The sequence below is a fragment of the Lynx rufus genome, unplaced genomic scaffold, assembly GCF_022079265.1.
Source record: "Lynx rufus isolate CCGP_SWC_20201006 ecotype Redwood Valley unplaced genomic scaffold, mLynRuf1.p SCAF_5, whole genome shotgun sequence".
Classification (NCBI taxonomy): domain Eukaryota; kingdom Metazoa; phylum Chordata; class Mammalia; order Carnivora; family Felidae; genus Lynx; species Lynx rufus.
Genome location: NW_025814867.1, coordinates 109,725,826 through 109,751,510, shown reverse-complemented (window position 1 = coordinate 109,751,510; position 25,685 = coordinate 109,725,826). Strand labels below are relative to the sequence as shown.

Below are 25,685 nucleotides of genomic sequence, written 5' to 3'. Positions count from 1 at the left end.
TAAAAAAATAATAAAAATAAAAGTTTATTAGGACGCCTGGGTGACTCAATCAGTTAAGCGTCTGACTTTGGCTCAGGTCATGATCTCACGGCTTTTGGGTTTGGGCCCTGTGTGGGGCTCTGTGCTGACACCTTGGAGCCTGGAGCCTGCTTCAGATTCGGTGTCTCCCTCTCTCTCTTCCCCTCTCCCCACTCTGTCTATCTGTCTGTCTCTCTCAAAAAGAAACAGAAAATTTAAAAAATTTTTTAATAAAAAATCAAGGTGTGAGCAATGGTTTGACTCAGTTTCACAAGATGCCTCTCTTCACCATAAATATAAGTAATATTTAGTTGGGTATAAAACCCCCCAAATATTCTAACACTAACACTATTGTAATGCTGTGTGTGGGTATAAACTTAATCTGTGTATAAACATTCATACCTATATAACCATACAAGCAAATTTCTCAAAATAAGATGTCAGTGTAATTATACTCAGAGGACCACTTTGAGAAAAAAAAAAGGTCACTCTCCCAGCTGATTGTTCTTCTCATTCTATCCCATACTATGTATGGTAGGCATTGGCCATGTGACACTCTAAGGAAGAAAAACAGGAATCTTTATCACTTTTATCAGAGATTTTGCGTTCTCTGATAGGAGTAACTTAAGCAGTTGCTTTTCTATGCCAGCGTTTAATAAGGTATGCTGGTAGTGCCACCATGCTGAAATGGAGAATTATAACAGGAATCTCTTGCCCCATACAAAGTTACTTTCATCCCTATTTGTAGTTTCTTTGCTCTAGGCACAGAGCCATTAGAGAACTAGGGAGCTTCAAGATGAAGGGCAGTTTTAAATAATCTGGAAGTAATGTGCGTAAAGCAAAAAGGAAATAGGGCATGCATGAATATTGGTATTGGTAGCATGCTGCATGAATGAGTTCATAAAAGCTCCTAGTGGTATGTTAGCAGTAATGAGATAGAAGTAACAGATCAGAGGTTTTGCTAAGGAAGGCAGTGGCTGAATCGGTGGGAGAAATGGAAACATCCCAGATGACTTAAGAGTTTGGACCTACGTACATGGGAGAATGATAGATGCTGAAGAGGGGGAAATGTTTACAAATATATACAGGGTAGCTTTTAAAAGATTTTAAGAAAAACCTCCAGCCAGAATTTAGGTAAGTAACAGATGATGACAGAAAGTCAATAGAGAGTTTTCAAAGGGCACTAGGATATTTGAGGGGATGTGGTCAACACGAGGCCTGATTGTATAATGGTAAGTACCACTTAGGTATGGGAGTTGAGAGACCATTTCACTGCTTCTGTCTGTTTCCGCATCTTTTGAATGGGATTATATGTATCTGAATGTACACAGCTCTACAGCTCATGAAGTGGATGCCCATGAAATAGAAGACACTGTGCCAAGAATTTGAATACCAAGCAAACTACTGAGTAACAGTTAAAACAATATATAAATAACAAGCTAAATGGAGGAGGGGAACGGAATTTTTCAAAAAGTCTGAAAAGAAAAATGTGGAACAGGCAGGGCAAAAAAAAAGTTAAATGACAGATTTGTATGCACATATATTGGTAATTATGCCTTACTTTTTAATTGAACTAAATATTACACTACTATGGAAAGACAAAGATTGGCAGCCTGGATTTAAAAAAAAAAAAAAGGCAATGGGGGCAGGGTGCCTGGGTGGTTCAGTTGGTTAAGCATCTGACTTTGGCTCAGGTCATGATATCACAGTTCATGAGTTTGAGGGCCAAATTGGGCTCGACACTGAAAGTGCAGAGCCTGCTTGAGACTCTCCCTTTCTCTCTCTGCCCCTCCCCTACATGTGCGTGCTTGCACACACTCTCTCAAAATAAATAAACTTAAAAAATAATAAATAGGAACACCTGGGTGGCTCAGTCAGTTAAGCTTCTGACTTCAGCTCAGGTCATGATCTCAAGGTTCATGAGTTCAAGCCCTGTGTCAGGCTCTGTGCTGACAGCTCAGAGTCTGGAGCCTGCTTAAGATTCTGTGTCTCTCTCTCCCCTCCCCTGCTTGTGCTCTGTCTCAAAAAAATAAACATTAAAAAAATTAAAAATAATAATCATAAAAAAGGGCAACTATACAAGAGTCCTTTAAAATTTTTTTTAATGCGTATTTATTTTTGAGAGAGACAGAGCTTGAGCAGGGGAGAAGCAGAGAGACAGGGAGACACAGAATCTGAATCTGAGCTGTCAGCACAGAGCCCAACACAGGGCTCAAACCCAGGAACCATGAGATCATGACCTGAGCCAAAGTTGAACACTGAGCCAACTGAGCCACCCAGACATCCCAAGAGATCTTGATATGGACAGGTTGAAAGCATGAGGATGGTAAAATACACCATGTAAATGCCAGAAAAGCTGATCTAGCTATTTTAATTTCAGCCAAAGTACTTGAAGCCAAGAGTATTATAAAGGGCACTTAAGAAGATAGAATTCTATATTTTATTTACCTAATAACACTTTAAGATACATATGTATAGCAAAAATTGTCAGAATTAAAAGGAGAAATAGGCATATTCACATTTACAGGGATATTTTAATAAGCTACTCATAGTAACCGATAGAACAAGCAGGCCAAAACATAATCAGTATGGGTACAGAATATTTGAACAACAAAAGTAATATTTAAACCTAATTGACACATTAAAACAGTGCCCAAAATGCAGAATTTTTAAGTTTATTTTGAAAGAGACAGAGAGCGAGCATGAGTGGGGGAGGGACAGAGGGAGAGGGAGAATCCCAAAGAGGCTCTGTGGATCCCATGAACAGTGAGATCATGATCTGAGCTGAAATCCAGAGTCAGACGCTTAACCAACTGAGCCATCCAGGTGCCCAGATATTTTTACATTTTTATGAAACATTTGCAAAAACTGACCATGTGCGTGTTCATAAAATAATCTTCAGCATATTTCAAGAATAGAAAATATACAGAATACAGAGCTCAAAATCATGACCCCAAGGTCAAGTCACATGCTATACAAACTGAGCCAGCCAAGTGCCCCAGTGAATGATCTTTTTGAATTTAGTTTGCTAATATTTGATGGTTTTTTTTATCTATGTTCATCAGGGATATTGGCCCATTTGTTTGTTTTATGTTGTATTTGGATTTTTTTTTCTTCTTTTTTTTAGCATCTTTGTCTGGTTTTGGTAATGCTGGCCTTGTAGAATGAATTTGGAAATTTTCCATTTTTGGAATAGTTTGACAAGGATAGGTATTAACCCTTCTTTAAATGTTTGGTACAATTCACCTATGAAGGCATCTGGTTCTGGATTTTTGTTTGTTGGGAGTTTTTTGATTACCAATTCAAGTTAATTACTAACAATTGGTCTGTTCAAATTTCCTATTTCTTCCTGATTCAGTTTTGGAAGAATATGTTTGTAGAAATTGATCCATTTTTCTACATTATCAAGTTTGTTGGCATATAATTTTTCTTACTATTCTCTTATAATCCTTTCTATTCCTTTGGTATTGGTTGTTATTTTTCCTCTTTCATTTCTGACTTTATTTTTAAGCAGGCTCCATACCTATTGTGGGGCTTGAACTCATGACTCTGAGATCAAGAGTCATATACTCCATCAACTGAGCCAGCCAGGCAGCCCTCATTTTTTATTTTATTTATTGGAGTCCTCTCTCTTGATGATTCTGCCTAAAGAATTATAATTTTGTTTATCTTTTGAAAGAGCCAGGTCTTGGTTTCATTGATCTATTGTTTATTTTTAGTCTCTCCATTTATTTCTTCTCTAATGTTTGTTATTTCCCTCCTACTAACTTTGGTCTTTTTCTTCTTTTTCTAGTTCTTTCAGGTGTAAGGTTAGATGGTTTGAGATTTTTCTTATTTAATGTTTTTTAATGTTAGTCTATTTATCTTAACATGCAGGAGCAGGGAGGGGCAGAGAGAGAGGGAGACAGAGAATCTGAAGCAAACTCTGTGCTGTCAGCGCAAAGCCTGATGTGGGGCTCAAACTCACAAACTCAGATTATGACCAGAGCCGAAATCGGACGCTAAACCAACTGAGCCACCCAGGTGCCCCAGATTTTTCTTATTTCTTAAGGGTAGGTCTGTATTGCTATAAACTTTCCTCCTAGAACTGCTTTTGCTGCATCCCAAGGATTTGTGGGAGTGTTGTATTTCCATTTTCATTTTTTCCATGTATTTTTTGATTTCTACTTTGGCTTCTCTGTTGTCCCATATATTTTTTAGTAGCATATTGTTTAGTGTCCATGTGTTTATGTTTTTTCCAGTTTTTTTTTCTTGTAATTAATTTCTAGTTTCATACAGTTGTGGTCAGAAAGTTACTTGATACAATTTCAGTCTTCTTAAATTATTGAATCTTGTGGCCTAACGTGATCTATCCTGAAGAATGTTACATGTGCGCCTGAAAAGAACACTGAAATATTGAAAACAGTTTTTAAAAATGTTTAATGTTTATTCACTTTGAGAAAGAGAGCATGTATGAGCAAGTTGGGGAGGAGCCTAGTAAGAGGGAGAGAGAGGATCCCAAGCAGGCTCTGTGCTGTCAGCAAAGAGCCTGGCATGGGGCTTTATCTCATGAACTTTAACTGACCAAGCCACCTAGGTGCCCCTAAAATATTGAAAATGTCTTGGAGGAGGATCAACTTCTTGTATGACAGATGAGGAGTTGTGCTAACATGCTTCCCAGTGAAACCAGTGAAAATTGTAAAAACAGAAATAAAAGCAACCATTTAAAGTCTCTGGAAATGATCAAACAGCAAATGAAGGACATCTATTCAAGAAAAATCTATGAAAGTTTAAGAAAGGCAACCACCACCTCATGAACAGAGACAACAGTGGTCAGAGCTTCAATCTTCTCAGCTCACTTTGCCCAAGGTGGAACCTTTGTTCCACAAGTGGTAGCTGGGAGCAAGAAGGGAGCCGCCAGCTTTCAACTACACATACCAGACCTTATCTCAGTACCAGATAGCTGGGAGCAGGATGTGAAAGACTGATGGCCTGAACCTCCCAGGAAGATAGCCCTCCAACTGGGAGCAGGAGAGTGAGTCCTGTGATCTTGGATGCGGCAGTCTGGAGTGGTGTCTTCAACTCCCTGAGCTGAGATAGTTGGGGAAGGAGTGGTCCTTAGTTCACATACCACAGACTTTTACATACAATTCATTTATGACACCACCTGGAGTTAGCACAGACTCCACACCACAAGGGCTCAGTCCCACAAGACTGCATCCACTTCAGATGCCAGCTGCGAGTCTTGGATATCCCCAAACCACCCACTCTTCTGCCTGGCTGATTACAAATTCGGGGGCTTCTCTGGAGCTCCTCCTTTGATAATTTACTAGAACAATTCAAAGAAGTCACTGAAAGTGCTATACTTAAAATTACAGTTTTATTATAAAGGATACAACTTGGGAATAGCCAGGTGGAAGAAACCTATAGCGCAAGATCTGGAAGCAAGGAGCACAGGACCTTCTATCCCTATGGAGTTGGGGTGTGACACCCACCTAGTCCATCAGTATGTGCAGCAACCAGGAAGCTCTCTGAGCCTCTTCAAGCTTTGTTAAGGTTTCATTACATGAGCATGGTTAACTAAATTAATGAATTAAGGGGCACCTGGGTGGCTCAGTCAGTTAAGCGACCCATTCTTGATTTTGGCTCAGGTCATGATCTCATAGTTCTTGAGATGGAGCCCCGCAGGAGGCTATGCACTGACAGCACAGAGCCTGCTTGGGATATTCTCTCTCCTCTCTCTTGCCCCTCCCCTGCTAGTGCTCACTCTCTGTCTGAAAATAAACATTTTTAAAGAATAAATTAATCAACGGACGCCTGGGTGGCTCGGTTAATAAACAGCTGACTTCAGCTCAGGTCATGATCTCACAGTTTGTGAGTTCAAGCCTGCATTGGGCTCTTTGTGGTCAGCACAGAACCCACTTCAGACCTTCTGTCCCCCTCGCTCTCTGCCCCTCCCCTGCTTGCATTCTCTCTCTGTAAAATAAACATTAAAAAAAAAATTAATTCAGAGCTGGAGACCCTCTCCCCTCCTCTGGAGGTTGGGAGATGGGGCTAAAAGTTCTCTCTCTAATCACATGGTAAGTTTTTCTGGCAATAAACCCCCATTCTGAAGCTATCTACTTCACCATGTTAATCTCAGATTTTCACTCCAAGATGGGAAAAGAGATAAGGATTCCAACTGTCACATTTACTTAACATTGTATTAGAAGTCCTATAGAGGTCAATAAGGCAAGCTAGAATTGGAGTAGGAGAAATGAAACTTATTTGCAGATAACATAACTGGGTATGGAGACAGTCAAAACTATCGAAATTAATAAGGGAATTTAGAAAGGTTGTTGGATAAAATGTCTTATTTCCAATGTCAGAAAATTTTAACCAGTTTTCATCTTTTGGAATGTTTTGCTGTGGTTTTGTACACAGCATTTATCAGATGAAAGTTCCCATAATATACAAAAGTGTTTTGTATTTTTATATGCCAACAAACTGAAAAATAAAAAATAGCATTCGCAATTGCATAAATATATAATATGTTTACACCAACTGTAAAATATTTTGAGAGATATTAAAGATGACTTACATAAGTGAAGAAATATGTTCATGGAATGAAAATTCAGTTATAAATATATCAATTCTCTCCAAACTGATCTCTATAAGTTCAATGCAATTCCAGTCAAAATCCCAACAGGATTTTATTACAGAAATTGGTAAGTTCATTATAGATTTTACAGGGAGAGAGGATACAAGACAATCTGAAATAAGAGTAAAGTGAGAGGATTTACTCTATCAGATATCAAAATTATTGTAAACCTACAATAATTAAGAAACTAAGACAGTATGGTCCTAATTACTGTAAGGATTCAGTATTGTGGCAAGTTGGTATTGCAAGGAATTGGTGCAAGAATATAGAAATAAAGCAAAGAGGCAGAATAGATTCCAGAAAGAAATCTACATATGCATGGACCTCTGATTTATAAGATGGCATTCCTGAACAATGGAAAAAATCAGCGTATTCAGAAAATTGTGTACACAACTGGAAATCCACACATATAAAAAAGCTTGACACATACCTCTACTTCAGATGGATTATAAATCTAAATACAAAAGGCAAAAGTAGAAAACTTTTAAAAAAGATTGGAAAATATTTTTTTTTCAACGTTTATTTATTTTTGGGACAGAGAGAGACAGAGCATGAACGGGGGAGGGGCAGAGAGAGAGGGAGACACAGAGTCAGAAACAGGCTCCAGGCTCTGAGCCATCAGCCCAGAGCCTGACGCGGGGCTCGAACTCACGGACCGCGAGATCGTGACCTGGCTGAAGTCAGACGCTTAACCAACTTCGCCACCCAGGCGCCCCAAAGATTGGAAAATATTATAATGATCTTTGGGCAGGGAAAGATTTTGTAAAAGGGCATAAATTTATAAATTGGGACTACCTTAAAATTAAACACTTACATTCACCAAAATATATCATTAAGAGAATGAAAAGACAAGCTCTAAAACAGGAGATGGCAATTGCAAAACAGTAACAAATGGCTTGTTTTCTGAAAGAGAAAAAAGACAATCTAATTACAAAATGGGTAGGATATTCAATGACCTCACAACAAGGATATCTAAACGGCCTGCAAATATATGAAAAGGTGTTCAGCTTTATTAGTCATCTGGGCAGTGTAAATTAAAACGACATGGGATACGAAGCACAGACATCTCAGAACAGCACACAGTAAGTAAGCAAGCACACTGAGCAGCCGCCACTGGTGAGGGTAACTGGAATAATCTCTTTGGAAAATATTTTGGTTCACAAATCCAAGTACCTCAGATTCTACTGTAAGTCACGTACCCAACAGAAAAGCATACCCATAAATGCCAAGGAAATAAAAATGGTCCTTACAGCATTCTTCAGGATAACCCTAAACTGAAAATAACCCAAACATCCATCAGTGGTAGAATGTGAAGTTGTGGTATACACATGTAATTTTTTGCAAAGCACAAGAACACAGCAAGAATTTAAAATGAACATAATACATCCAACCAGCAAAATAAGATGAATGGAAAAGGGAAGCAGGAATAAGCACCTATGAAGAACCAACTGTAAATGCTAGTATAAGGAATATAATTTTAGGGGCGCCTGGGTGGCTCAGTTGGTTAAACATCCGACTCTTGATTTTGTCTCAGATCATGATCTCACATTCACGAGATTGAGCTGACAGTGCAGACCCTGCTTGGGATTCTCTCTGCCCCTTCCCATTTGTGCTCTCTCAAATAAACATGAAAATTTTTTTTCAATCTTTATCATTTTATTTTTTGAGAAAGAGATCGAGCAGGGGAGAGGGGCAGAGGGAGAGAAAGAATCTCAAGCAGCTTCCATGCTCAGCATGGGAGCTGATATAGGGTTTCATCCCATGGCCCTGGGATCATGACCTGAGCCAAAATCAAGAGTCGGGACACTCAACTGACTGAGCCACCCAGGTGTTCTTTAGTCTTTATTTTTTTAAAGTAGGCTCCATGCCCAACATAGGGCTTGAAATCATGACCCTCAGATCAAGTTTCATGCTCTACTGGCCAAGCCAGCCAGGCACCCAGAAATAAATAAATAAATAAATAAATAAATAAATATTTTGAGAGAGAGAGATAGGATGGGGAGATAGAGGGAGAGAGAACCTCAAGCAGGCTCCATGCTGTCAGTGCAGAGCCCAGTGCGGGGCTCGAACCCACAAACTGTGAGATCATAACCTGAGCCAAGATCAAGAGGTGGACACTCAGGAGTGCCTGGCTGGTTCAGTTGGTTAGGTGTCCAACTCTTCATTTCAGCTCAGGCCATGATCTCACGGTTTGTGAGTTTGAGCCCTGCATCAGGCTCTGTGCTAACAGTATGGAGCCTGCTTGGGATTCTCTCTTTCCCTCTCTCCTTACCCCACTTGCTCTCTCTCTCAAAATAAATAAACTTAAAAAAAAAAAAAAAGACGCTTAACTGAGCTAACCAGGTGCCCCCAGAAATATAATTTTTAAAATGAATATATAATTAAGAACAGTTGAAGATCAGGTTGAGGAACACCAAGGTTATGAGAAATGGTAGCTAAGATGAGGGGAAATGAAAGAGGTATTGAGGATAGAAATAAAACTTTTGGAAGTAAAGAGTAAACAGAGGGGAAAATATATAAAGAAACAACATGATTTGGTTTCCAGAGTTTGGAAGAGATTAAAATACCTGAAACTCTCCACTAGATAAAATGTAACAAACTCCTTTGAAAATCATAGTACTAAGTTTATAAGAAATGCAGTGTTCTAGGGTCCCCAAATAAGAGGAAACTGAATAGCCTTGCGACAGATGAGATTGGCCATTTCAGAGAGGCTGGCTTTTGACAGCTAAAAGGAAACATCAGGATTTAGGTCTACAGAAATTGGAAAAAGTAATTCCACACAACACTGAGACAACTGAGCACCAGGCTGGCTCAGTCAGCAGAGCATGTGACTCTTGATCTCAGGGTCAGGATTTCAAGACCCACGTTGGGCATGGAGCCTACTTTAAAATGAAAAAACAAAAACAACCCCCCCCCCCCAAACCTGGGACCACTTAAGAACTACATCTTCAATGAAAGAACAATTAAGAAAAACCTCAGTTCAGGGGCACCTGGCTGGCTCAGTCCATTAAATGTCTCTTGATTTCAGTCATGATCTCACAGTTTATGAGATCAAGGTCTACCCCTGTCCCCCTCAACCCAACAAGGCTCTGTGTTCAATGTATAGCCTGCTTAGGATTCTTTCCTCCCTCTCAAAATACACAAAGAAGGGAAAGGAAGAGAAGGAAAAGAAGGAAGGGAGAAAGAAGAAAAGAAGAAAGAAAAAAAAGAGAGAAAAGAAAAGAAAAAGAAAGGAAAAGAAAAGAAAAAAGAAAAAAAAGAAAAGAAACATTTCCCTAGTGTAGGCAGATGTGTGAATCTGTCTGTCCCAGGCTGGGCTCTCAGTGGGCAAAAGGTCTCCCTTGAAGATTTAGAACAACGAATTTGCCCTCAGACTCGCCTGAAGTTCAAATTTACAGGCACTGGTCCAAGAAACCATAGTACCTAACCACTGATACTCCTGGAGACACCTAGCAGAAGTAAACAAAAAACTGATCTGGAAGGACCCACCCTCAACCTAGGTGGGTGGCACAGGCTTCCTAAATATAAGGCTCTATTGGAGAGGAGTTCATACTCTAAAATTTATAAAACTCTCGAGGAATAATCCAATAAACAGCAGTATTTAAACTTTATAAGCATATTTTTAAATATTTATTTTGAGAGAGAGAAAGAGAGAGAGCAAATGGCGGGGGGGGGGGGTCGGAAACAAAGGGTGAGAGAGAGAGAATCCCAAGCAGGTTCTGCACTGCCAAGGGCAGAGCCCCATATAGGTCTCAATCCCATGTGAGATCATGACCTGAGCTTAAGTCAAGATTTGGAAGCTTAACCAACCAAGTCATTCAGGGACCCCAAGCATGATATATTTAAACTGATTAAATAAGTTATTTATGTACCTTTGCTCCACAAGCCTCTATAAACTGTAACTGATCAAATATATAAGATCAGGGGAAGGAAAGGCTTTTATTGTGTATGTTCCAAACATTAGATGTAAATTTAGGAACTCCCAAGAGATTACAGTTTTGACAACAATCATGAGCAGGAAATATCATGCATGCACAGTTTACACCAATGCTATTAAAAATCACAAAACACTGAATGAAGGTTTGGATTAGCTCTAAGCCCAGCAGTTCAGGCAACCTTGTGAAATTCTGTGAGCCACTTTTTATAAAACAGATTAAAAGCCGTGTTAGGAAATTAATTCATTTCTATCAACAACATATACGTTTCAGTGACTAACAGCAAAGACTCAAACTGCATAGCAGCAGTAGTGATAATTGGGAGTGCCCAATGGGGAAAGTCACCGACAGCAACAAAACAGTGCGTGTTTCTAAAAAGGAACTGTAAACAGAGAAGATCCCCCCATGCCACTATAAAACTGAATCAACCTATCAAATAACGGCCACTGATTTATAATTTGAAAATAGTGACAAGCTCAACTCCAAAGCTTATGCTTTTAAACAAGATTCGACATGTTTTATTTACATATTTTTGACATACATCAACGATCTTATACAATTAACTAAATCTAATAACAGTGAGGATGGAACATAAAAGACACAATTCCAAATTTTAGTCAGGTTGAAACACATTTTCACTAACTGAAAGATACAATAAACAAGCAGCCATTGTAAAGTTATAGACTGTATGTCAATTCACTTAAAATTCAAAAGTCAGCCACACAGCTATAGAGACAATGGGAAATTTGCAAATGCAAATATTACATATGCAGGTAGAACGCATGCATGGCATCACATTTATTCTTTATCTTTTAAGCTATTCTTAAAGTAAACTGGAATAAGTATCTTAATAATATATGTACATCAAGGCACATTCTTTTCTTGTGCTTTAGGAATGATTTACATGTGATTTGCTTTTATTTTCATTTTATACCTTACATTAGTGGCTAATACTTAAAAAGTTTAATTTTAACAATTATAGTTTGAGTGGTAGCTACCCACAGGAGAGAAATGTGGCATCTCCCTATGGTTATTTTGAAAATCAGAAAACTGGATAGCTTCTACAAGTGGGAATTTAAAAATCAAACACACAAATTAATATAATTCACAGGTAACTTTTAAAAATAATTTACTTCCAACAATTTGGTGGACCATAATCAATTTCTTTGAGTAGTATACTATAATGAGGGCTGAATTGAAGACTTCACTATTCTGAAGCTACTCAACAATTATATGGTATCCTCAGGACCGCTTTAGATGTCTATATTGCTATCCTATTTCTAAATTGCAGTTTTTCAACAAAATTGAACAATTAAACATGATACAAAAGCTGCAAACATACCAAATCTAGTTTTAACTTGTTCATTCTTTCAGCAAAAGAATGAGATTTTTTGTTTTCCATTTATTGTCCCATGTTACCAAGAAGAAATTTCCCATCAACAGTGTTTAATAACAGTGTTCTTTGCTCGTGGTCAATTTACTTGCCTTGAAGAGATAGTATATAGTAAGGCTTTAATAGGCATTTCATGCATTTTAAAAATCAGCTATGTATTTAAGGGCTCCCCATATAGGTAAGTATACTGTGCAAACTTGATTACAACATGTAACTCATTAAGTGCTTTAAAACAGAATAAATCCCTGACTTATAAGGGGTTAAAATAAATAGTAAGTCAAGAATCACAGACCTGAAGCATTTTAAAAATGTAATGTACCTATGCATCCTACTAAAATGCTTTATATTAGAATTTTTTTAGACCTATAAACAGGGCAAATGAAATCACAGAACCTATTTTGAGAATAAAAGAAGAAAATCTGACTAGTACAGCCTTTTAAACTCAAAGTAGATGATCATGTCAAAATGCAAGTGAAACTATACAGTTTTTAATTTAGTACAGTCCTTTACAAACATCAATTCATAAAAAGTACACCATGATAAACCAATGCCATCAAGTACATTTGTTTTCAACTTCTTTACAGTAAATGGACTTTTCAACAGAACCTATCAGCCAGACAAATCGTTTAGAAGTGTTAAAACCTCACCCAAGAGCCCAGAGCCTTGACATACAGGCTCTAGGCAGACAGTCGCACAGTACTGTAAACAAATGTTCTGTGAGTTCAGTATACAATGCTAGGACCCTTCTTTTTTTCTCCAAGACTATATTCACTCTGTTTCTGAAATATGTGCCACCTCTACTTCGACAGTTTGAATCGCTTCTGCAACTTCAGACAGCTTCTGTCCTTGCTGTTGTGCCAACACGTAATTAACCACTTGCATAATACTTTGGTCAGAAAGCGTAGATACTGATGGACACTCTTCCGTAGCTGCCACGGCTTCGAGTGCTTCCATGGTCTCTCCTGTCACCACCACAGTCTCAAGTTCTTGAGGACCACTGCTTTCTTGTTCCTGCATGTCTGCTGTTAAGATACTAACAGCATGCTCCACTTGAGTTCCTTGGTTATGAAACTGAAGGGTATCTTTTTCCAGCATAATTTTGCAAGGCACATAATCTCTGTGGAATTTAGTCATATGTTTACGGAGGGTTCGAGCATCTATGTAGGCTTCGCTACATACAGGGCAGACGTAGGGCCGTTCACCAGTATGCGTTCTGACGTGGCGTTTTAGAGATCGGGCATCAGCCCAAGCTACTCCACATGTTAAGCATTCAAATGGCTTAACTCCTATTAAGAGAGAGAGGTGTTCCCAGAGATACAAGTTACTGAGAGGCAATTCTGATTCCATGAACAGTCTCATTTAACCTTCCCAGCAATCCTGTAATCTTAGGATAAGGAAACAGAAGCTTCAAATAGCCCAGTTCAGCATAAAAATGCTGACCTACAATATTAAGCTCACTAAAAAAGGAATCCATCTACATACACAACAATCAGGTATCCAGGTTCAGGATCACCTCAATCACGTGAATAAATCTTACATAATACAGAATTCATCTCTTGTCAAGGAAGGTGAGGTAACAGGCAAGAAGGCTGGTAAAGGGGGAATCACTATTAGACTGGCTTTTTATTCTATTTACATATATACACAGTATGAAGTATAGTTACCTTCATGGTTGTTCATGTGTCTCCTATACTCTCTTAGCTGAGTGAATTTTCTTCCACATTGTTCACATACCCGTTCCAGGTTCTGCTTCGCTCTTCCTTTTTTTCCATGGGTAGCTTTCTTTACATGCCTTCTGAACAATGCTTTTTCATAAAATTCTTTGCCACATATATTACACCTATAATGGGGGGGGGACCTAAATTATTTTTTCCAAAGCACCAGCATACAAAAAAATTAATCCAAGTACATACATCTCAATTAAGTTCAGATCCTGCTCCAATCTACCTACCTATAAGGCTCAGTGACAGAATGAGACTTCACATGGGAATACCAATCTTTCTTCCAACTATAGCACTTATCACAAAATTGGCACTGGAATGGCTTCACACCAAGATGTTTGTTCATGTGCTGACGAAGATCTCTAGCTTCAAAGAAACTTTTTTCACATCTGCAATAAAATTCAAACACTCGATCAGATCACTGTATTATTTTTTTAAAACAAATTTCCAAGACTCAGTATATTTTTGGGTTTTATAACTCTAGAAAATGATCCCAAATGAAAACACAAGAATGCGCTACTATTCCAATCTTGCAGTAAAGGCTTCAAGGTTTTAAGTTCTTTTAGCTCTTAACTACTAGAGACATTTCACTTTTTAATGTTTTTATTTAAATTCCAGTGAGTTAACCTACAATGTGATACTAGGGGTACAATATAGTGATTCAAAACTTCTGTACATCCAGTGCTCATCGAAACAAGTGCACTCCTTAATCCGCATCACTTATTTAACCCATCTTCCCACCCACGGCCCCTCTAGTAACCCTTGGTTTGTTTTCTATAGTTAAGAGTGTTTCTTGGCTTGCCTCACACCCTCTTTTTTCCCTTTGCTGGTTTGTTTTGTTTCTAGTACTAGAAACATTTTAGAAAGAACCATGCAGAGCTCTCAAAGGCTACTGTATAAGACATTTATTTTCTTTCTCTCCCTAAACCCCATCTGATCTCCCTTTTTATCCTTGCCCATTTTCCATCCATGTGTTTGGAGTAGGCCTCACCATCGACCATAAAGATGGAGCAATTGTCTCAGGCCTGAGTCAATCAGAGCACAGCATTCCCTTGGCTATAATTACTGATCCAGGGATAATCGAATGACTTAACTAGATCCAATGGGCGTCGATCTCAGAACCTGTATAGGAACTACCAGAAAAGCAGCGTGACAATTTGGGAGTCGAGAGGATGTGAGGCTGAAACCATTGTTACTGCCATGTCCACAGAGCCTCAGAGACCAAGTGCTAACAGATGTGAATCTAGTTTACATTAAACTATTCAAACTCCCTAGATTTTACCACCTTTCATTCAGGCCAGTTTAGGTAGTGTTTTCTTTCACTTGCAACTAAAAATCTATTAATAATAAAATAATTTTATTAAAAAAAATTTTTTAAACCTTTATTTTTGAGAGACAGAGCACGAGCAGGGGAGGAACAGAGAGAGAGGGGAGACACAATCCGAAGCAGGCTCCAGGCTCTGAGCTGTCAACATAGGGCCCAATGCAAACCCACAAACCGCAAGTTCATGACCTGAGCTGAAGTCGGACCTTCAACCGAGTGAGCCACCCAGGCACTCCTAAAATATTTTTTTTTATATTAAGACTAATAAAAGTGAGAAAAGAAAATATGGCAGAGTAGGAAACCCCACAAGCTCACAAAAGCAGTGGCCAAAACTAGCCAAAACTATGAGGATCAATTTTATTAGAACCCCAGAAATGGATTAAAAGTGTACAGTGGCCAGGCAAATGTTTAATTAAAAAAAAAATCAGGGGCGCCTGGGTGGCTCAGTCGGTTAAGCATCCGACTTCGGCTCAGGTCATGATCTCCCAGTTTGTGGGTTTCAGTCCCGTGTCGGGCTCTGTGCTGACAGCTCAGAGCCTGGAGCCTGCTTCGGATTCTGTATCTCCCTCTCTCTCTGACCCTCCCCCATTCATGCTGTCTCAAAAATAAATAAACGTTAAAAAAAATTTTAAAAATCATTAAATCTTGTGAGAGAGCTTTGTAGCATTTGAACTCCCCTGATCCCCTTTCCCTGCTTCTCAGCTGAGCAGCAGCCATGAAGACTGCATTCCCACGATGGGCTCCTGGTGCCAGAGGGACTTCTTCTTAAAGAACTGTGCTGGTCTCTTTTGACCTATCCGGTGACTCCCTCAAGGATCCCCCCAAAAGGGCCTGCATTCTGGAATCAGACAGTGGTGATGTTTCCACAATGTACTGAATGTACTAAAAGTTAGTGAACTGTACACTTTAAAATGATGAATTTTTTGTGAGTTTTACCTCAATTATAAAAGAGATTTCAAGATGCTTTGGAAAATAAAAAGAGGAAGAGAAGAAAAAGAGTCTAAAGAGAGGAAAAACTAGCAGACGGCTTAGCACTTAGATGAACAACCTAGAAAAAAATCTCTGGCTCGCACTGGGGGCTCTCACTTCCTACAATCTCTGCCTCCAACTAGTACGTTTGAAGAATGTCTTTAAAGTATTTCAAGTGAGTGATTTACATGGTATAGGATATCTAAATAAAACTTAAAAACCATAAATAGCAATATCTAGGCAAAAAAAAGACATTAAAATAAAAAATAAGTAACAATTGAATATTATCTTCTAACAGTTTTTTTCACGTTTATCAAGTTATAAAATTGTAAGATATCTGAAATGCACATCATAATGGTTTGATACATATATCCATTGTGAAAGGATTCCTCCCATTTAATGTATCCATCACGTCAGATATATGTATATATATGTGTGTGTGTATGTTTAAGTTCTACTCCTTTATCAAATTTCAATTATATAATAGTATTATCAACTATAGCTACCTCAAATATTTTCTTCTGAAAACAATTTTCAAATAAACCTATTAAGAAACACAAGGAAACTGAATAGTTTGTGTATTAAATACTTACTGAGTACAATGATAGCCTCGAACTTCAGGCTTTGGCTGGTGTTTCTTTAGGTGCTTGCTGAGGCCAGAGCCCCTGTGAAAAGACTTTCCACAAACTGAGCAAAGGTACTTGGACTCTCCTATAAAAAATAAAAAACATGTCACAAATCCAGCAATCAGGTGCTCTTCCAACAGAATACTTTATGTTACACTTCAGAAGTTACTTTACCAAAGGGACACAGAAGCTGTAACATTTGGCAGCCATCTTCTCAGAACAACAACAAGCCAAGTCAAAATCTTCTGTTTCTTCTCAACTACAGTACTAGCAAGGCTACTACCACTACCCAAAGAACGTGACACGCTTGCATAATCATCTGGATTATAATAATACAGAGGTGAACGCAAGTTCTAGAGCCGATATCTACCCTTCACTAGCCATGGCTACATTATCTAAATTATGCATGATTCACTAGTGAGTACACATTTTGCTACACCGAGGGAAACAATGACTATTTTTATACCAATAAGATAGCTCTAAACTAGATTTAAAGAACACTTTTTAGCCTTAATTTGAATTTTTTAAAATGTTTATTTATTTTTGAGAATGAGACAGAGCGCAAGTGGAAGAGGGGCAGAGAGAGAGAGAGAGAGAGAATATCTGAAGCAGGCTCCAGGCTCTGAGCTGTGAGCACAGAGCCTGACATGGGGCTCGAACTCATGAACATGTGAGATCATGACCTGGGCTGAACTCAGACACTTAACTGACTGAGCCACCCAGGCACCCCAGCCTTAATGAAAAAAACTGCACACACACAGCCGTTAGTATATCAATATAATCTCTAAAAGATATATAGCACAATAATTAACTGAATTATGGTATATAATGGGTAGCTAAGTTAATACAAATTTCTCATTACCTGTGTGAATACTCATATGTTCTTGAAGACTCCGTTTGGTAACAAATGACTTAACACATAGTTCACACTGGAACTGCTTTTGTGATTGATGGAGACTCTGGTGCAATTTTAGACCATGTTTATAGATGAAAGTCTTTCCACAGACCTAAGATGGCACAGGTATTTATACCAGTAAAACAGAAAAGAGAAACCGGGGCTGTTTCTGAAGAATGAGGCTAGAGAAACTATATGCCATTTTAAAGAAAAAAATTATAAACAAAATGACAAACTGAAGCTGAAACAAATGTCAAGGATATTTAGCTGGCTGACCATCTTCTGACTCAGAACTTAACAAATATCGCTACTTTTCTTACATCCACTGGAGGTCAAAGCCATACAAAAGACCCTCATGCTGTCCTTGTGAGACTAATAAACAGTATACCTTATATTAAGAGACATGACAGCTTAATCAAGAAAATATACTAATTTATTGCTACACAAACTAGAACAGTGCTTCTCAAACTCTGTGATGAATCAGTCTTCCTTTTGTCAATCCATTTTTTGTTAAATATGCTAAAAATGTCACAACAATGTAACTGCCATGAGAGTTTCTAAAAGTCCACTCTCCATTTCTGTACATATCTTCCATGGACCACACATTTTGAGTAGTGCTACACTACAAGACCAGAGGCCCAATTAATACTCAGTTTTAAAATTTATGAGTAAAATGATGCTTAGGACTTGGCTTCAAAAGAAATGAAGGGAAAGGCAAGTAGGGCAGTGAGGGATAGTACACATAAAACACAGCTGATCACGTGTTCATAGCTACTGAAGCTGGATAAAGGGTCCATGAGAGTCTATTCTATTCTATTCTCATATAACAAAAAGCTAAAAAAAAAAAAGGGGGGGGGGAGGAAGAGAAACATTAAAAATTTCACTGGGGAAAAAAACTCATTGTTTCCAAAACTGTTTATTAATAAAAACGAGTTCCACTTATATGCAAGGCTACAGGGGCTACTGGAAAATTTTCACTGTTCCAAACAGCCCAAAGCTGGCTAATCACAGGATTCTTAGCTAGAAGCTGTATTTTGGCATTCAGATAGTCTCAGTCCTCAGCTCTAGAGAAGAACACACAGCTGAGGGAGGATTTTTGCTAAGAAGATTTGTTTAAGCCATGGGTTCCTTTCCAGTCCAGGTAGGTCCCGCTGAAGCTTTAAAGGGATGAATGGGATAATGAACTAGTTATTCTCACCTAACATCTTCTGAATCACAGTAAGTTTCATGAACATCCTAAACTGATTCATTTCAAATTACAACACATTAAATAGCAAATCAAAGAACACAACTGGGAATTTCCCTTAAACCAGGCAACAAACTGAAAAAGTCACAGAATTCTCTGTGACATTTTACAAGAGTAAGGGTGACTCCAGAATCAACCAGTCTCATCACTAGTTAAGTTCAAATTTTCTTTACACAACAAAGTAAATGTCATGGCTTTACCTGGCATGCATGTGGCTTTACACCTGTATGCTTTAACATGTGTATTCGAAGAGAATATAATTTAGGTAATGTCCTTCCACATATGGAACATATAAATTCTCGTTTGGTTCTCCCCTTCTCAGACGATGTTCCTGATGCCTCATTAGACGTGGAATTGGAAGAAGATGAAGTGGGTGCATCTTTTCTGGTATGTCGAATAAGATGCGCTCGCAAGGAGGCACTGTACTGAAACTGTTTTTTACACAACTAAAAGGAAAAGTAAATAAAATTCTGTCTAAATGTAGTTCCATAACAAATGTTAAGTGACACCTGACTCCTATTTCAAGTTCCCGTTTCTTTGTTACGATTATATAAATCAAAAAAACCACACACTATATAAAAGATGATATGCTAGGTATCAGATGTAAGGATGAAAGGGGTTAAAGACCCAGACTCTACTCTGGAGAGGTTTATAATCTAACCACAGAAACAGGATTTACATGTGAAAGAGTGAAGTATTTAGGAAGAGGGAGTAAATGAAGCAATAGACAAAGGCATCAATGAGGAGACTAGGTCTATCTAGAAGGAACGGTAGGATGTCAACAAGAATGCTATCAATAGGAGTACTACAAATTGTTAGGTGGAGCAAAACTAGGGGTTGGAAAAGTAGAAAAAACTCTGATGGTCCTTGGATTTTATTCTGTAGTTGTTAGGGATTCATGAAATATTTTGTTCATTTTTTAAAAAAAATCAAAGTTATATATGCTCACAACCTATAATATTTAATTTTTTTAAATAAAACTCGTCTCTTGCTCTATTTCTGCCATTGTTTTTTAACTCTCTCATGATGCTTGCTTACCTTGGTAACTCTAAGTAACATGAATAATGGATGGTGACTCTCTCCCTTCACCCTTCCACTCCCTACACATATGCAGACCTATTACCTTATTTTCTCAATACAGCTATGTTGTAGTTTTGATTAATTTCTACATTCACATTTTTTCAATGAAGTAATTACTATTACAGCTGGGCCACAGAGTACACTATGATTCTCTTTCCCTTCTTTTTGTTTTGTTTTGCTTATTTCTGTTTGTATTTACTGATTATTCATCACCAAACCTTTCCCTCAATTGTCTACTGAGGGGAGATTTAAAGACATCACCTATGAAAGAGATCTCCTTCAAAGCATTTTGTCCTGCTCCAACCTGGACTGGTTGTTTCCTATGCTTGGGCTCTGTAGAATTGGACCCCATGTTTCCCGGTTTTCCAGGTCTTTCTCACTTTAGTGGAACACCTCTGCAAATAGCTTCATGAGAAAGGGAGTCTGGGAGGTAAACCTTTTGAGACCTTGCATGTCTGAAACTGTTCTTATCTACCATCACAAATAACTCATAGTTTGGTTACAGATTTTAAGTTAGAAATCAGTGCCCTTTAGAATTTTAAAGACATTATGCTTTTCTTTGTCTTTTAGCTTCCACTGTTGCTGCTGAAAAGCCTGAAGCCATTTTGATCTTTATCTTTCCTATGAGTCTGACCATCTGTTTTCTCTATTGTTATTTATAAGAGATTTTCTTTGTCCCTTAATTAGAAGATTTCATAATTTATCTTGATATAGATTTACTTTCATCCATAGTTCAGGGCCTGCAACATGCCCTGTTTCACAACTTTTTTTTTTTTTTTTTTTTTTTTTTTTTTTAATTTTAGAGAAAGAGAGGAAGCAGGAGAGGGGGCAGAGGGGGAGAGAGCGCAAGCAGGGGAGAGGGAGAGAGATAAAGAATCCCAAGCAAGCTCCATTTGTAGCGTGGAGCACTTAATCCCACAATCCTGGGATCATGACCTGAGCCAAAACCAAGAGTTGAACACTGAACTGAGCCACCCAGGTGCCCCCATAAGGAAACTTCTAAATTCTGATATTTTTCTTTATTGCACCAATGATTTCCTGATCTCTGTGTTCTCTTTTTGGTGTTATCTGGATATTAGATATCCTACACCAATTCTCTAAATTCCTTCACTTTCATTTTCTAACTGGTCTTCTGCATTATTTCTGAGAGATTTAGTCTATTTCCCAATTTTTCTGAGATTTTTGTATTTGTGGATTCTTCAAAGTTGCTTTTTTTCCTTGAAATATTTATTCCTGAATCTGATGATCCCTGATATCTACTCATCTTTCAGAATGTTAAAAAATTGATTGGAATTTCTGTGTAAGTATGTGGGGGGTGGCAGGGAGTTGTCAACCACTGGCTTTAGTCAGCACTATCTTCAGGTCCTTTGTTATTGCCCTTCGGATTTCTCATCTCTGAGAAACTTTTTTGCTTTTGGGTTAAGGGTCTGACTGCTAACATTCTGGGACTTGAGAAGGGACAGAGGACTTGAAGGGTTTCAATATTCAGTAAATAAGGTTTTCCTTTTCCTTGTTTTGGGTATAGTACATTCACGTTCACTGCATGCAGTGTTCCCCAAACAGTCATGGTTTTAGCTCTTCCAGAGAGTAGAAGATGGATATTTGGCTGAGGGAGTGGTTGTGACTTAACTGCTTCTTACAAAATTTTCTAACAACCAGATTCACTTCTGCTTTCAAAGTAGCTATATAACACCAACTCCTGAGGCATTTGGTAGTTCTGCAATACAATTCAGATGGATTCTTAGCTTTCCCCACTGAAAGCCTGGAATGAGCCCTTTTAAATCTGTTAAATCAGCTACTACCTCCATTTATCAGGGTCCAGGATATAGTTGATTTCCTCTTTACTCTTTTATGAACTTACATTTTTCTTTAAATTTATTTATTGTTTTTTTAAGTTTATTTACTTATCTTCAAGTAATCTCTACCCACAAGGGGGGGGGCCTCAAACTTATAATAATAACCCTGAGATTAAGAGTCATATGCTCTAACAGTCATATGCCAGGCACCCCTGAGCTTATATTTTTTCAGTGATAATTTTACTCTTGTCTTACTAGGGTATCAGGAAGAAGCAAAGACAGGTCACTGTTTTTGTTTTTCTTTGTCAAGGAAATGACATGTACAAATCAAAGATGACTCTTATACCAATATAAGGGAGACAGAGAAACACAGAGACTACAAGTAGTAGAATAACAATGAAGCAGCAAAACTGGGTTCTATTTATCATGAAGTTAGATAAATCATCTTTAATTAGCTTTCCACTTACCGGACATTTGTAATCTCTAGCTCTTTCATGTTTCAGTGTATGCATTATAAGGGCATATCGTCTCTGAAAAACCATTCCACATTCCCCACATTTATGGGATGCTGCTTCTTCAGTATTCTCTTTCGTATCCCTTTTTGGCTGTTTCATTTTTTTCCCTCTTTGAACTAATTTCTGGGCTACCTAAGTAAGGGATAGAAAACACAATCTAAGTAAGTACAGCCATTTTGATTTTTAAAGTCATGAGTCATATAATATTTCAAACTGGCATTACGTTATTAATACCGGTATTTAAAACATTAAGTTGCTTTCCTGCACCTACTGCCCTTCCTCCCCAAATAATTTCACCACAGGTATAAGCTGATGAATAGAATGCTTTTTACTTAAAGGTAAAACTACAAAGGTCAACTCTTCGTCATACCTGTTGAACTGCTGACTTGGGAATGGCTTTCCGTTTCTGTAGCTTTTTCTCCATTCCTTTGTGTAGTCGGATATATCCCCCTTCATTAACAGAACGCTGCCGAAGTCTGCTTCTGTAAGTTTCATCATCAGTGCTAACGTCTGGCTTTGCTGTCAGTGCAACTAGATTTTCCTGATCTTTTAAAGACTGGCTAAGGTTCTGCATTTGCTCTGGAATGTCTTCAGCACAGATATCTTCACTTGATGGGTCATTTCCCATATCACTGTTTTCTGGAGAGTTACTGATCACATTCTCTTTTGAAAGTTTGGGATTAATATCAGAAGGTGCACTATCTTCTCTGTTTAAAGTTTCTACTTCTGTCTCATCATTTTTTGTTACTAAATCAACAGACTCCATTTCAGGATGGGAACCAGTTATACAGCCTGCAGGTGACAGAGTGGCTTCAGCTTCTGAAGAAACCTGGGGTTCAGGGTGCTGTCCTAGCTCTCCATTCTGCTCAGTTTCTGGCAATTCTCCATTCACCAATAATACAATTTCACAATCCCCAAGTTCAGTAGATAATGTTGTTGTGGTCCCCTCGTTGCTAGCCACAGGAGGCACAGTGCCTCCATTTTGTTCTGGTAAGTCCTGGGTGGATGCAACTGTTTGTACTTCACCCTTCTTATATACTGTTAGCTGCTTCTCTTCCATTAGTTTATGCACACTCTCACAGATTTCTAAAACTTCCGACATGAAAAGATGACGAGCCAGGATGGCTACATCAGCCATGCTACAGAAGTCAAAACTTAGCACAGAAGTGTAGGCAAATTCCAATAAAGGAAGGAAGCTTGCCTTACAAAAACCTGCATGGAACAAAAAAAATGGGGGTACAAAAAAGTTAAAGGTCTACTAAAACACCTTAGAATAACAATTAATACATGATTATGATATATAAAATAGAATATAAAGGCAAATATGACCATTTATTCTGCAATTAAACACTGTGGATTTGTTTTGTGTTCTGGTTGCTTAATAAACCTTGACTAACTCACTTCAATGAGCCGAGTCTCTCAATACCTAAAATAGAAAATAGTATCAGACTTACTACCTCAAAGAGTTGCTGTAAGGCAGTCATTTTCAAACTGTACTCCTTAGAACCCCGGGGGTTCCTCAAATTCCCCTCAAGAAACAGCTGCTGGAGAATGGAGGGTAAAAAAAGAGAGGGAGGCAGGTGAGTAGGCAGGGTTCAACCAACCTGTCCCCTAACCTCACTTCTGTAAGTATAACCATATATTTTAATAACAGAAGTCCATATAAAAATGATTGTGAACAAAGGGTTCAACTACTGAAAATTTAAAAATAAGATCTAACACAGGGGGTCAGCAAAGTTTTTCTGTAAAGAATCAGTTAATAATTATTGCAGGCCATAAGGTGTCTGTTTCAACTACTCAACTCTGCCACTGTAGCTGAAAAGTACAGCCACAGATAACACATATGCAAATATACATGGTTGTGTTCCAATATACTTTACAAATAGAGAGGGAAATGAGGATTGCTCTGTGGGCTACAGTTTGCGTATTACTGGCCTAAGGAAGGAAATAATTACCATACACATGAGGTATTACATTTTTATTTTATGTGAGAAAATGAGATCAGTTTATTTCTAAGTTCTCAATATTTCACTATTTTACAAAAGCCAATATTCATAATTCAAAAATAAGATAAAACAGTGATAAGTCCAACTCCATCTCCCTAACCAGTATGAATAAGAATCTGTATGGCTTTCCAGAGCTTCTTTATACAATTAAGCAAATAATCTTATTCCTCCTTCTTGCAGTAGGTTGCATATAACTTATACTTATTCCATGCGCTGTTTTCTCATATCATAATTTAGCTTAAAGATCTTTTACAAAAATATAAAGAGCCAAAGCAACCTTTTAAAAACTCACATTTGCTGTATTATTCAGTTTTGACTCAAGGTACATAAAATGTAGTCCTTTTATAGAAGTAGATGATGAACAAGGAAGAGAAGCCTTAAACTGTGAGATATATTAGCATTCCAGTTGATCATGGCTAATTGAGCCATCCTAGGAAAGTTGGTAATTAAATAGGCTGAAGCCATGTTAATCCTGCTACAAATTATAAGACCAAGTTAAATAAGCTTGAGGTAAGTATTTCTTTAAAAAAAGGTGGCGCGGGGGGAAGAAAACCCACAAACAAAATAATGTATTTTGGTCTTTTACCTATACCTTTTTAAATTTTTTTAATGTTTATTTATTTTTGAGACAGAGAGCGAGCGTGAGCAGGGGATGGGCAGGGAGAGAGGGAGATACAGAATCTGAAGTGGGCTCCAGGCTCTGAGCTGTCAGCACAGAGCCCGATGCAGGGATTGAACCCATGGACGTGAGATCATGACCTGAGGCGAAGTTGCACATTCAACTGACTGAGCCCCCCAGGTGCCCCTTATCTATACCTTTTTAAGTCTGAAGTCATGAGAAAAATTTCCCATGAAAGAATTAACACTGTTCCAAGTAACAGTTTAAATATATAAAACAGTTTTTTTCAAGGACACAAGTCATGTTTGCCATAAAATACAAAAACACAAAGGAAAAAAAAATCACTCATAATTTTGTCAAGAGACAATAGGCAGATAATTTCAGTATCTTGTTTTTACCCCTAGCCTTTTTACATACAATATACACACTCTGCAAAACAATCAAAATGACAACAATTTTGCAAGATAATAAAAAATTCCAGAGATCCATTACACAACAATGTGAACATGATTAACGATGGTGAACTGTATACTTAAAAATCATTAAGGCTGGGGGGCGGGGGCGCCTGGGTGGCTCAGTTTGTTAAGTGTTCAACTTCAGCTCAGGTCATGATCTCACGGTTCCATTCGTGAGTTCAAGCCCCGCATCGGGTTCTCTGCTGTCAGCACAGAGTCTGCTTCAGATCCTGTCTCTCTGCTCCTTCCTTGCTCACGTTCGCTCTCTCCCTCTCAAAAATAAACATTAAAAAAAATTAGGAGGGTAAATTTTATATTGTGTTTACCAAAATTAAAAACTAAAAAAAAGAAAAAAAAAAGGACAACAATGGTTGGTAATAGATGGTGTTAGGGAATGTGATCAAAAAGACAGGTTTGTTCCGATTCTGTGTCTCCCTCTCTCTCTGCCCCTCCCCCGTTCATGCTCTG

At 38.1% G+C, this 25,685-nt stretch overlaps 1 protein-coding gene across 4 annotated transcripts in view; it reads right to left on the bottom strand.

Annotated features, from left to right (window-relative positions):
* Nucleotides 1-11,061: 11,061 nt before the first annotated feature.
* Nucleotides 11,062-25,685, bottom strand: part of ZBTB11 (zinc finger and BTB domain containing 11) — a 32,831-nt gene continuing 18,207 nt past the window's right edge. For all 4 annotated transcript variants that reach the window (XM_047098966.1, XM_047098968.1, XM_047098969.1 and 1 more), the window contains 8 exons: nucleotides 22,508-23,349; nucleotides 22,090-22,269; nucleotides 18,947-19,192; nucleotides 17,468-17,612; nucleotides 16,573-16,690; nucleotides 13,917-14,075; nucleotides 13,630-13,805; nucleotides 11,062-13,251 (listed from right to left, as the gene is read on the bottom strand). In XM_047098966.1, coding sequence (XP_046954922.1) covers nucleotides 12,734-13,251; nucleotides 13,630-13,805; nucleotides 13,917-14,075; nucleotides 16,573-16,690; nucleotides 17,468-17,612; nucleotides 18,947-19,192; nucleotides 22,090-22,269; nucleotides 22,508-23,349 — 2,384 coding nt within the window. In that variant the 3' untranslated portion in view covers nucleotides 11,062-12,733. The remainder of the gene's footprint in view (nucleotides 13,252-13,629; nucleotides 13,806-13,916; nucleotides 14,076-16,572; nucleotides 16,691-17,467; nucleotides 17,613-18,946; nucleotides 19,193-22,089; nucleotides 22,270-22,507; nucleotides 23,350-25,685) is intronic.